The following is a 12,702-nucleotide window of genomic DNA, read 5'->3' as shown; positions in this document are numbered from 1 at the left end:
AAAAGCAAGTGGTCTGAAGAGAGAATATGACAAATATGAGCCCATAGTATGGTGAACACCAAATGTGAAATTCTGTCAATATCATTAGATTTTTTAACATTTTTTTCCTGTTTTTCTTTATTAGCTGTCAATGTTCTAATAATATTGTTTGATTACATCCTGGTGCTGGAAATCTTGTGGTTTAAGTACTGGCAACGTGCAGGACTTCTTCCCTTCCTCAGACAAGTAAGAATGCATCCTGGGCATGCACCAAGTTCCTCCCAGTACTCAATGTAGTGAAACCAGTATTGAGCTCTTCAAGGACTAGAGAGCCTTCACAGGGCCGTCTTGGATGCAGGGATTTTGAGAAAAGAAAAATGAAGGCTTATCCCTGAAATGTACATTTAAAAAAAAAAACAAACACTTAGGTTTAATAATTTCCAATGACGCATATTGTGAATTCACTTCTTTATTTGCAAGGACATGTACAAAGGTTAATTCAAAAGTAGTTTTCCTCTGAAAAGGCCTTTTATGTCTCTCTCCTGCCTTCAATAGCTGCGGGAATGAGTGCCAGATGAGACAGCTGTATATCTACAGATAAAAATTGAAAGTTACCCCTTTCTGAGTCATCAGTAACTAAGTCTCTTGTGGTCATTAACAGTTTCCATGACTTCACACACAATGTCCTCAATGTTTGCAGCTTTTTTTTTTTTTTTTACTACCAGAGGACTATATTTTTTCTTAACATCTACTTCTGTCTCTGTACATTTGGCTTGTCTACGTACAGATGACCATAGAAAGGCAATGGCACAATAATGAAGAATATTTTTGCAGAGAATCCTTCCTCTAGGAACAATAACCTTTCAAATAGTGGAGCAGATCATCTTATCACACCAACTTTACACTGGTACAATTCCAGTGACAAAGCCACTTCTGAGTTACACTTTGATGAAGGAAGTGAAATCAGGCCTAGCTATAGTGACCAATAAAATTGGCACATAGATAATACATTTTTTCAAAAACTTGACTTCTGTATATTTTCAATGTGTTTGACATCTTGTTCTGCCATCCTTCCTTCCATGTTTATGCACCTCCAGAGACACTTCTGGAAGTTCCCACTGATCAGGATGTAGAGAAATGGATTGATGTTGCTGCTGACATAGCTGAGGCAGATGGAGATGTAGTAGCTCATGTAGAAGGTTAGAGTTGGGTGAGAAACCTGGAGATTCACAAGCTGGATCACACGGAATGGGGCAGCACTTACCACAAACATAATAACCAGAGCGAGCACTGTCTTAATGAGCTTCATGACTCTTTGTCTGGGGATATTGATGTTGTAACTGCAAAATAAAAGGATCCTAAGCATGGAAATTCAAAGTGAGAAAATGATGTCATGGATTGAACATACTGATGAATGGCAGTTATTTGAGACCAAAATCACCTGCAGTGCAAGCAAAGATCAGTTCTCAAAGACTTTTGTTGTTGTTGTTTGTTTGTTTGTGCTCATTATTTTTTCTGTCAAGGCTGAATTTGATGCTATGCCACACAAATACAGCAGAATTGTTTATGTATAATTGATGAAACACTGACAATTACTTCATTTAAAATGTTTGCTTTTTTTCAACATGAAAGCTGTACAGTTTTGCAACATTTTTCAAAACTTGACTATTAGGAGCTTAAGGAGATGGACAAGAGAAGCAAACAATACCCCTGCCTGAGGGATTAAAAACCACACTAAAATGTAAATGAATTACCTTTTTCATGGGAAATTGGTAAAGCTGAGATCCAAAACACTTAGTCCTAGAAACAAAATTTGCTGACGAGGAGCCTGGAAACTGTATTTCAGCTTTGTTTCATCTGTCAATTTTGTTGTGTTACCTAGGCTTCCTCAGGCATCCTGTGCCTCCTTGTGAAATGTGGTTGGGGGTCACAGGGTATGGTGGCTGCTACCAGACTTGGAAGACATTTCTTCTCAGCATGTCTTGAGACCTTGTTGGGCAGATGTCCTCCTGCAGCCAGAAGTATAGGGTTGAGCCATGCCTTTGTGCTCTCCACAGATAAACTGAGGACTTCTGCCATAATTTTATTTTCTAATTTTAATCAGTTTCCTTCAAGCTGGGTTATCTTGCTTCTTCAGCTGAATCTCATCCCTTATAGGGAACATAATGCAACATCAAGTCGCATGGAAAGTCGCATGGTGCGGTGCCCACATGCCATTTTAGGGCTATTCCTTTTAGCCCGTTACAGGCTAGAAACCTACAAAACCTTTACAGCCTGTGCAGAGAATCTGAAATAGGAAGAACAATGAATAGCACTTCAACTTTCTGCTTTCTTGTTCTGCTGATACATATCCCATGTGTAACATAAAATTAGAATGTAGCAAATAAAGTGGCAAAGGAAAAAAGAAAGTTGTTATAGTAAGATGAAGTGTATACCTGTAAAAGAAAATGAAAAGAGAAAGAACAATGTGATTACATGAAGAAAATTTCATAAATGTAAAGAAATAAAATTACGTTTTTCATAAAGTGATCTCTGTTTTGTGATTCTTTATTAGAGATACGTGGAACCTGTTTTTAGGTAGTAGCAGTTATTCAGAACTGTAAGTACATTTAGGAATAAAATCTATTCCCAGCAGTTCAAGAAATACTGTTAACTACAACAAGGCAACCACAAATTATACACCTTACCTTTCCAAATTCTGCATGTGTGTGCGTTTTTTTCAGCACGTGTAATGAAAATTATTGCAAACTTCCATGCAAGACACAACCTTCTTAGTCCCCTGGTATTTTGCTAGCCTGATAGTAAACCAGTGGTGATGTAGCACTAATTGTTTTCAACCATTCTTGCATCAATCTACAGCATCTTTCCTATTTTTTTTCCAGTCATTTTATTAAAATTTAAGATATTTTGATTATATTTCTACTTTATAAACTGGAGGATTTCCATTAAAGAAGGAAATTATATCTTTTTGTTTTAATATGGTCCTGACAAGTGCACATAGTCTTTTTGTCTTTTTTTTTTTTTTTTTTTTTTTTTTTTTTTTTTGTCACCTTACAGATTGACAGCTTAATAACTTGTTAAACTTTCTGGATATTGAATTTAAGTTCAATGTTTTTTAATCTATCCACCAGAGACTCTTTTAACTCATCTTTATACTTTTCTGTGTTAAAACTTCTGAAGCAGAATTAAACAAACCTCTGACAATTGGTCATGCCATCTGAGAGAGGATGGAGTAGGCTGAATTCCCCAAATTCTTTCATCCCTGTTTTCCTTTGATTTTATCTGATTTCTTCAGGCCATCGGGGGTCTCATGTCCTTCACAAGTTCTTGAAAATAATCGCTCATATTTCAGTGTTTTAACTAATACCTTAAATCTTCAGCAGTGAATTGCATCAAGCTTTCCTGACAGTAAAATATTTTACCTTCTGTACTGCTGTACTGCTACATATTTCCTCCCTCTTTTTCTGGTGTTCCAAAGTTAGAATTCATTCCATTAAAAATCCAGGGCTGGGGGAGGGGGAGAAGAAAGAAAGAGCTGGAGCAAAAGAGGCTTGAACACTTTTTTACTCCCCCCCCCCCCGGGATTTGTCTACACTGGCTAGTAGTACAACTGAGTAGTGCAAATCTATGGAGTGCAGTTTTTGGTGCTGAGGACCTAGCAAATTATACTCATGTCGGGGAGTTAAACTTTGGATTTTCACTAATTGGATCCTGTGGATTGAGGACTGAGTACACAACAGTGGTTGGTACTGTTGTGTACCATTGGTACCATTCAATGTGTACCGTTGGTACCATTCATCAAATTTCTGGATCTCTCTTTTCAGTTTGATTTCACCTGGAAAGAATAAAGATCATGTGCTTTGAGACTGATGAATAGTGTGACCGCAAGTATGGTAATTAGATACAATTGGGAGACTCACCCCAAAAATACATTCCTGGTCCAAATGAACATGCTAATATAAAAATACCCAGTATCTCCCCAAGTTTCCTTTCTGTTCCAAAAAGGCTTCTAAAATTGTCCTTTATGTCCCTTGCTAGTTTTCATTCAACAAGCTGTTTTGAATTCAACAAAAAACATGATTCTGCTTGGCCATGAGACACTGGAAAGTTTTGTATGCAATTTGAGGAATGTTTAAATTCTTCCATGATTTATCTTTCAAAAATGAAAGTCTGACAAGTAAGGAAGGGCAAAGAGATCCCATTTGTGAACAACAGTTACCCAGACACTGGAAGAAAGGATAAGGAGAGATCCTGCACAATTACTTTTGCTATGTGGAGCTGTCTTGCTGACCATGTCTTGCCCCCATTGCATGGGGATGCCTCTATACTACCAATAAAATCTGAGTTGTAATAATATGACACTGGGATCAGCTTTGGCCTTTAATTCTATTCCATCTGTCCTTCTGTCTGTCCGTCCATCTATTCATCCATTCATCCACCCACCTCTCAGGGATATCAAAGACAAAATGGGTGGTATACTCAACAGCAACTGTTGAGCAACAGCAACAGCAAGATATGGTCCCAGAAGCTTAAAAGGCTTAACAGAAAACATCATCAGGTCAGATCAAAAGCACAACTCTCTAAACCATCTTTGAACTTTATTGCTTTTGAGTAGACCCATAGGGGGAACACCAGAATAAGTGATGCTACCCATAAACAAAAGTTGATTCAAAATGTCTTTGATCTTGTTCGCAGGTGGGTTAGGTGGAATGGCTGGACAAGGGTGAGGTATCTGTAAAATCAAGTAACAGAGCAATATAATAGAAAAACAGTAAAATATTTAGGTTAATATTGTGGACCTCAAAACATAAATTCAGAGAATAACTATTACAAGGGAAGGAAGCTGCATTTTTTTTAAGTTTTTGAGTACTACATTCTAGAATAGCATTTATTCAAGCAGTTCACTTAACATTCTACAAGTGTTGTTATAACTGATTATGCTCTTGATCACAACATTCTTTAATTAGTATGATGAGAGTTTTTAATAAATTAAAATAGATCAGAATGTAGGAGATAATGTAAAAACTCATACAAGAAGCAAACAGAGACAAAATCCAAGACAAAGTTAGTTCTGAAAAGGAATGGAGATAATTTAATATATGCAAGACATTTTCAAATACAATTATACTACCTTCTGATATATTTGAGCTATTGGATTGCTCAAGTCTGTTACAGTAGTAATTTAAATATTTTCTACCTTTTTAAATAGTTGCCACCTAACTGAAGGTCCAACTGGAAAACTTCTGTACCTTAAAAGTAACCTTCAGATAGTGACAGCTTATGATACAAAACAAATTCAGCTTCTGTTTCACGACCTTCACATTTTGTAAAATGTTAGGGTGAACTTTAATATGTCAGATCAAAGTGGATATAGTGAGCAATTTTTGAGCTGAAAGCAGATTACTAAATGCAACAATTCAAAAGCCAAAATAAAGAAAGGAGACTTAAGGGGAGGGATGTATTATGACTAACATGACTGATGTACAGATTAACAACTTTTTTGGGAAACAATAGTGTCAGACCACTTTAGAATAAATTCAGCAGAAGTAAAGAAACATAACAATGTTTTTTTTTTTTTCCCCTTTCTCTTTCTGTCTTTTGCAAACACAGAATCTGGGATGCTGGGTCTAGCTGTATCCAGAAGGTACTGGGTGCAGAGAGTACGCAACAGAGGCTGAAAATGTCCATTGCTCTGAGTCTTGGTACTGCTTTGTAGCTCTCAAGCTCATGGAACTCCACAAAGCAACAAGAAGGGAAGAAGTACAGAATTGTTCTGAAGTCTCTTTGAGGTGATATAATCACAGGAGACTCCCAGAACCCAGCACAAACTGACCTCATTTCGGTGCTGCATAGTTGAACTCCAATGGACATGGCTCTCATCAGCTGGGTCTCACGGAGGAGACCCTAGCAAAGAGCTGATTCTTGTCACATTGCTGCCAGCAATAAGATCAGTTATGGTCCCACCTGATATGTGATGAGAGGTGTACTCCTAATGGCATCTCTACCTACCACCACTCAGACTGTGGGAGACTGGAGGCTGACATCTCAGCCCCATATCCACCAGCTCACTCCCTGCAACAGGGAAAGTGCAGGCAGAAGAACCCGATCTCTTCCAAGAGGAGTTGGTGGGTGGGCAAGGAACAAAAGCATCAAAGAGAAATGGGGGAGACACAATTTATGAAGAAAACTTATTTCATCCCATTATTGATTCATAATTCTTCAGTTAATAACAAGCAATGCAGCTAAATGAAAGAAAACTACTGGATGTCAAAGTTTTACACAAAAAAGGGGAGAGGAAGATTTGGGGCATTCTTTTTGGTAGAAAATATTTTTTGATGAGCCTCTACAAAATGAATCAAAAATTTCATTATCTCCTTTTCAACTACATCACACATGCATTTTTACATGCATAAGGCCAGAGGAGTTTTACATAGTGGTAATGAAACGTGGGAGGTAGATAAGCTCAGTTTCTTTTAAAAAGACTGAAAGCTCTGAATCATAGTCACAGAACTCTTTTGAAATTGATTTTTTCTGAAAGTAACTGAAAATGAGTGATTTACTAGCTGTTATAAGAAAGGCAAATGATCAAGAATCTAAACAATACTTGGAAATTATTTTCTTATGATTGGCAATTCAGTTTCTCTACCAAATTTTATCCTGCATGGCAGAGTATTTAAATTTCCTACAAGATGCAAGCATGAATATGAAAAATATTACAGGTGGTTTTTCATTGATTTTTAGTGCTTGTAGAGCAGAATAAATTGACTGTCTGACAAACAAAACAGTCAAAGCTAGTGTAATCGCAATGTTAAGGTGGTTTCAGGCACTGCGTAAGGAGGCACATTTGTTCTAAAGTGTTATTGTCTGCACATGGAATCACACAGCACTCTTTCTCAGCTCTTTAAGAAGATTAGGAAGGTACAACTTTCTTGCTGAAGACTTTTATTTTTTTTTCAGAATCTAATATTTTTGGTGTGTTCTGAAACAAATAGGTAGTAACACAGCAAATGACTCTATCAATCAGTGAACTACTTATCTTATTCACAGATCGTGAAAAAAATCCAGAAAAAAAATAAAACCTAAACACAATAAAAGCCTGCAAGAGACAGTCAATAACAGTTGAAACAAACAATTGAACGAATAAAAGTCAGCATAACATCATTCCTTATTAAAAGTATTTCATGAAAGAAAAAGAGGTGTAAACCTCAGTTGCTTGGTATTATAGTTCTTGGGCCAATGAAGGTTAAGAACCACTGCATAAGGTTAAGAAAGATTAATATGTCTTGTGATAAGAATTTATTTTCATTCTTGGTTGAGTATGAAATATAGTTTGTTTGTTTGTTTGTTTGTTTTTCATTATTCAAGCAATGCAATAACCAAGTCCTTTTCAGTAAATAAGGTTAAAGTAATGACCATTATAGCTAGAATCAGCAAAAGGCATTTCTACTGTATGGCATCTTAAAAACTATGTCTAACATCATGCTGTTATTATGTCATGATGGTAATAAAGAACAGCTTGGTTTTACTGTAGTTCTGTAACTACAGAAAAAATAACAACAACAACAACAAGCAAACACCCACAACATCCACAAAGAACAACAAAACCACCACCACCAAAAAAAACCAACCTACCTACAAGATACTAAGAAAGAACTTTTCAGAAATCCTCTGCATCAGCAATGTAAGAACTGATTTGTATCATTCTTGGCACACCAACTCTCCTGTTTCACTGGCTGCCTCATAGAAATAGCTTCTGACACTGATACTGCTTACAGGATCAGTGTAATTGAGGGTAATTTACAGGCTTATAAGGTTTTTAAAACTTATGATTAGTCCTGCTTTGCACAAAATTTGACCTCTTAGTCTCCGCATAAGCATGGTGTACTATGTATGCTTTGAGCTTGCTTTCATTTTTCAAGAGCAGCAAACAGCATCTCCAGAGAAAATAAGGGAAGAATACAACCCTTTTTTAAAATCAGCAGTGGAGATATTTCCAAATATCAATAATGAAGAAAGTTCCAGTGCATAATACAAAAACCATTAGTGAATAAACTATGAATTAAAAGTATTTATGAGAAAATAAAAGTATGTAGGATGGAAATAGGACATATGGGGTTTCAAGCACAGAGAAGTGACATTACTAGCTGATGTGGAGTAAGAATTACAGCTAACCAGGCCCCCTCTTCCCGATAGCTGCATGAAAGGTGACAGGACACCATATTACAACCCATCAATCACCTCTGAGATGTGCCTACTACTTGCCATTCATGGGAGACTGAAATTCAGCTGTTGTGTTCAGCTGGATGATACAAAAGTTCCTTAATGCCTTCATATCTTTTTCCTTCTTAGCAGGAAGGTTTCAGTGAGGCTTCCATTTTGTTTCACTCTACTTAAACTCACAATGTACCTAACCACAAAAATATTGGTTATTTGTTCTTTCATTAAGAACTGTGTATTGCACAAAGATTTTTGAGGTAGGTGAACAAAAATACATCAGTATTTATTAACAGGTTCTGTAGATGATGGCATATAGTTAATTTTAGGGATGATAAAAATTAAAGGAGAGAGGATGGAAAGGGAAAACTTTGGCCAGTGGGAAAATGGGAAGAGATACAATGGGGGGTCTCCAGACAAATATCCGTCTTGGGTATCTTCTCCAGTGCAGTGGGTGGTTCTCCTCATAATACTTTTTCCACAGTATCAGTATAGTTTTTATCAGGACCCACTTCTTATAAGTTGTTTCTGTCTATGATGCAGTTGGTGCTGCAGGGAGCATGCTCTGCTGAGATTGCACGCTGCCTTGCTGTTAAGCTTGGGGCATGCATATTTTTGGGTCCACTAATATCAACCAGAAGTTTTGACCATGGGGTAGGAAAAGGGGGGGGGAAGAAGGGAGGATTCTCACGCTGGTGACCGTCGCTTCCCATGAGAACCCACTATAACAATGCCGTTGGGTTTGCAGGTGCATGGCCGGGAGGATAACTCCAAGATCCACAGCGTGGGAACAAGGGAAAGGGCTGCCCCAGAAGCTCTGGGAAAGGCTGCTGCAGCAGCTTGGATGACTGGGCGCAGAGCTGCCAGTGGAAAACTGGCTACAGAGTTTCAGAGAGGGCTGTTAGCAATGCAAAAGGCCCCTGCGCTTAAGGCACCGTGTGACATGTGGCTTAATAGAAGGTATTGCCTTTACTCAAAGGATCAGGGCACAGTGCAGCGCAGAACATGCCATGCCAGCAGTGAATGCATCTCATGTTGATCAATGTGGCTGCAGTCTAGTAGTTCAACTAACGAAGTTAGTAAGAAAACTAATCGGGTCATTGAAGACCAATAAGGGAAAGAAATGGCATGTAGAAAGGAACCCTCTTGGCCTGGGATGTGTGCTGAATCCATGTCTTCAGGTTTGAGAGGTGCTTGCCACTGCCTATGTGTCTGTTGGCTCTGGTTCCTTATGCTGGGTGGACATCATCTTCCTGGGTTTACAGTTGAGTTTTCATAGGATTCTCACAAATGCTAAAGGCAGGTGAGGGTACTAAAATCTGGTGTGTATTATACTTGTATTTCCCTACATGTTGTAAGATGATTTTTCATATTTTCTGGATCAATTATTTTGCTCTACATTTTAACATACCAATATGTGACTATAAAGAGGTAGTCTTTCTCTGGGTTTCTAATTCTTATCATTAGTATTCATCAGAGGAAAAGAAAAAAAAAAGTTATTTAATGACCTTAAAAATGAAAAGAAAATAATTAGACAGAATGGAATGAAAACACCACCACAAATTCAAGGGTAAAGGTAAATATAAGGATAAATGTAAATGATTCTTTTTCTTGATAGAACTCAAACTTTTTCCAGACTGTCAGTATTCTGATTCATGAAGAGAAATATCATACCCTTCCACAAACAATAAGAAATAAATATCACACCAAACACAAGCAGCTTTTGTCTTTTTTTTTTTTTTTTTTTTTTTTTTTTAGTGGTAGATTTCTTATTGGCTGCTTCAGTTTAGAAGTAATTCTCAATCTTGCCTATTGTCTGATGATATAAAATCAATTTGTGAAATTAAAAGTGAAAAGTGCATTTGGGAAAAAATGCTGTTCTGAAAATATGGGTGATTTCTGCCTCAAACAGACAGTGGAGTTTAAAGTCACACGTGGCCCTCATCTGCCAAAGTAATTATCAGTAATAATAAGGTCTTTTGTTCAGAATAGACTGAAGAGCACTCACCTGAAACAAACAATAACAGGAGTGTCTGGGCTGTGTCTCTGATGCAGAGATGGACAAGGAGGCAGTGATGGAGCCTGCAGAGCTCCAGAAAGGTGCAGGGCACCAGATACATGGTACCTGTTACCAATGACTATTACTGAATTCTTTTTGCCTTTCTGCCAAGCTTGCTGTTACAATGCTGCTTGGAGGAAGGTCTATGAAATCAACCATCACCAAAGGTACATGGTATGATCATGAAACCCAAGATGACAGTCTGAAAGAGAAAATATTTTGTGGGACCATATGGTTCTAGTTAATGTAGCTAGCTCCACACCATCTTGTCTGATTTCTAGCAAGTCCATAAACATGTGGTCATACTTAACGTCATGAACATACAACAAGAAGGGAAACCTATCTAAGAGCTTAGATTTTTCCTCACTTCTTTTCTCCCTGCCTCTGGATATCTTAACCTATTATATGTGACATCCCATGGTCTAACATTATTACGTATTGCCACAGTATTGTATATTATTGTTAATATAACTAATTAACATTAATAATCCAATTAATGTTAATCATGCATTATATGCATTGGCTTAAAATATTTGGACTGCTCCAAGAGGCAGCAAAGTGTACCACACTCAAAGGCAAATGATAGTCTTCCCAGAAGATGCAGCGAATGTCTTTTACTTTTTCTTCTGGCTGGGGTGTTTATGGCTGCCTGTGAAGTAAAGCAAGGAGCAAAGGAGAAATGAGTGTGAAGACTGAAAAAATGGATTAGTCCATGGCAAATCAAGTGGTTCTGGTTTTAAATATCTGAAAGCCCACGACTTTTATAGAGATATAACCCACCCTACCAGTGATACTGCCTTGGTAAATATTTGTTAGAGCAATATTACAGCAATGGGCAAATCAGGAACATATTTTCTCATGCCTGCTGCTGCAAAGACTGGCAACACCTGCCTGCCTCTTCTCAGCTGTCACAGAGCTACTTACTCCAGATTTATCTTCCCAGCCTCACCTCTCCATTTATACATCTGAAACCTTAAGAGAATTGGCTGAATAAATATTTATGCAGCTATCTAAACTGACTGATTCCCTATGTAACTCTTCAACTCCAGGCATCTTTGCTCAGGGAACATTTCCCATGCACAGAGACACTTCACAAGTAGGATATTCACAAAAAAAGAATATTTATTGTCTATTAAAATACCAACAGGCAACCAGGACTACTGATCTCCTAGGCTAAGTGTTAATGCTCTCATCAGCTCCATATGGCACCCTTTAGCCTTTGCTAGACAGTTGTCAATGAGAGTGAAGGGGCATCTTCAAACTGTTTTTTTTTTTTTTTTTTCTTTTTTTTTTTTTCAGGCTTGAGATCACAGACAAGTGAACCCCTACCAAGAGGTTTACACCTTTTCTTATAACCCGAGTTTGCAAAACTAGTCAGAAGGAAGTGCAGCCTGTACAAAGAGAGCCGAGCAGGGGCACTTTGCTGTTATATGCTCCACTGCATTCATGATATAGGAAATGAGATATGCTTCGCAGACTCCTGCCAGACAAAGAAAATCTAGGGTGGGTTTTATCAGCTATGTCTTGTGGGCCATGCAGGAATAAGGAATGATGTGACTTCTGAAATTGCATTAGTTATTTTGGAGATTTAAGACTTGGCTCTTTTTTTTTTTTTTTTTTTCCAAAACGACATAGATCAAAAATTCCTTTGCTAGTTTAAAGACACTAACATTACTAATTGTAATTTAAATCCCTTTTGGATGAATATCAAATGGCTTTCTTGGAATGTTCCAGTTAACACCTTCAGTATAGGACATAATGTTGGACCGTATTTTCACCCATCCCTCCTCTCTCACTAGACTTCAACATAAATCAATATTTGGAAAATAAGAAATGCTGCCTGCAGTGTACACAAGCCTGATTTCTCTTAGGCCATATTTGTATCATGATATTAAGCAGATTTTCTCTTGGTCTACATGACAGTAAATTACATTGGGATTGTTATCTACATGTGCCTACATGTGTTCTCATGCAAAGAAGATGTGAGTTGCTTCTCAGGAATTTCTCTCTTAGCAGATAGACAAATGTTCTCATAACAAGGTTTTATTCAGGTTTAATTTACATGATGTTTGCCTGTGACGTAAACATGAATCTCTATTAAAAATGCATTTGATGTCTATTTTGGAAACTTTCTCATAAATTTTAATATACATGCAAAACTTGCATAGTTTTTACAGTTATCCTTAGTGGTTTTTTTTTTTTTTTTTTTTTTTTTTCATATCAAAGCGAGTAATGAAAAGCAAATTTTATCCATTGCACCCCTTATAAAATGACCCTTAAAGCTCCATGGAGAGAACAGCTGTTTTTGGCACTTCTTAAGATCTTACAAAGAAATTCGATTTTCAACAGGAAATGCTGAAATAGTAAAGTCTCTGTTGGATGAGTGCGTGACATAGTTCTCTTCTGTTATGAAGATGAGGATTTTGGGGAATAAAAATATTATCCAGCAA

General features: G+C 37.3%; 1 protein-coding gene across 1 annotated transcript in view; it reads right to left on the bottom strand.

Annotated features, from left to right (window-relative positions):
* Positions 1–321: 321 nt before the first annotated feature.
* MCHR2 (melanin concentrating hormone receptor 2) overlaps positions 322–12,702 on the bottom strand; it is a 28,118-nt gene continuing 15,737 nt past the window's right edge. The window contains 5 exon segments of the mRNA XM_072035106.1: positions 322–1,316; positions 2,297–2,365; positions 2,367–2,414; positions 3,108–3,113; positions 4,523–4,711. Coding sequence (XP_071891207.1) covers positions 995–1,316; positions 2,297–2,365; positions 2,367–2,414; positions 3,108–3,113; positions 4,523–4,711 — 634 coding nt within the window. The 3' untranslated portion in view covers positions 322–994.

The sequence above is a fragment of the Anas platyrhynchos genome, chromosome 3 (genome assembly GCF_047663525.1).
Source record: "Anas platyrhynchos isolate ZD024472 breed Pekin duck chromosome 3, IASCAAS_PekinDuck_T2T, whole genome shotgun sequence".
Taxonomy (NCBI): Eukaryota; Metazoa; Chordata; class Aves; order Anseriformes; family Anatidae; genus Anas; species Anas platyrhynchos.
This window is presented reverse-complemented; position numbering and strand designations above follow the sequence as displayed.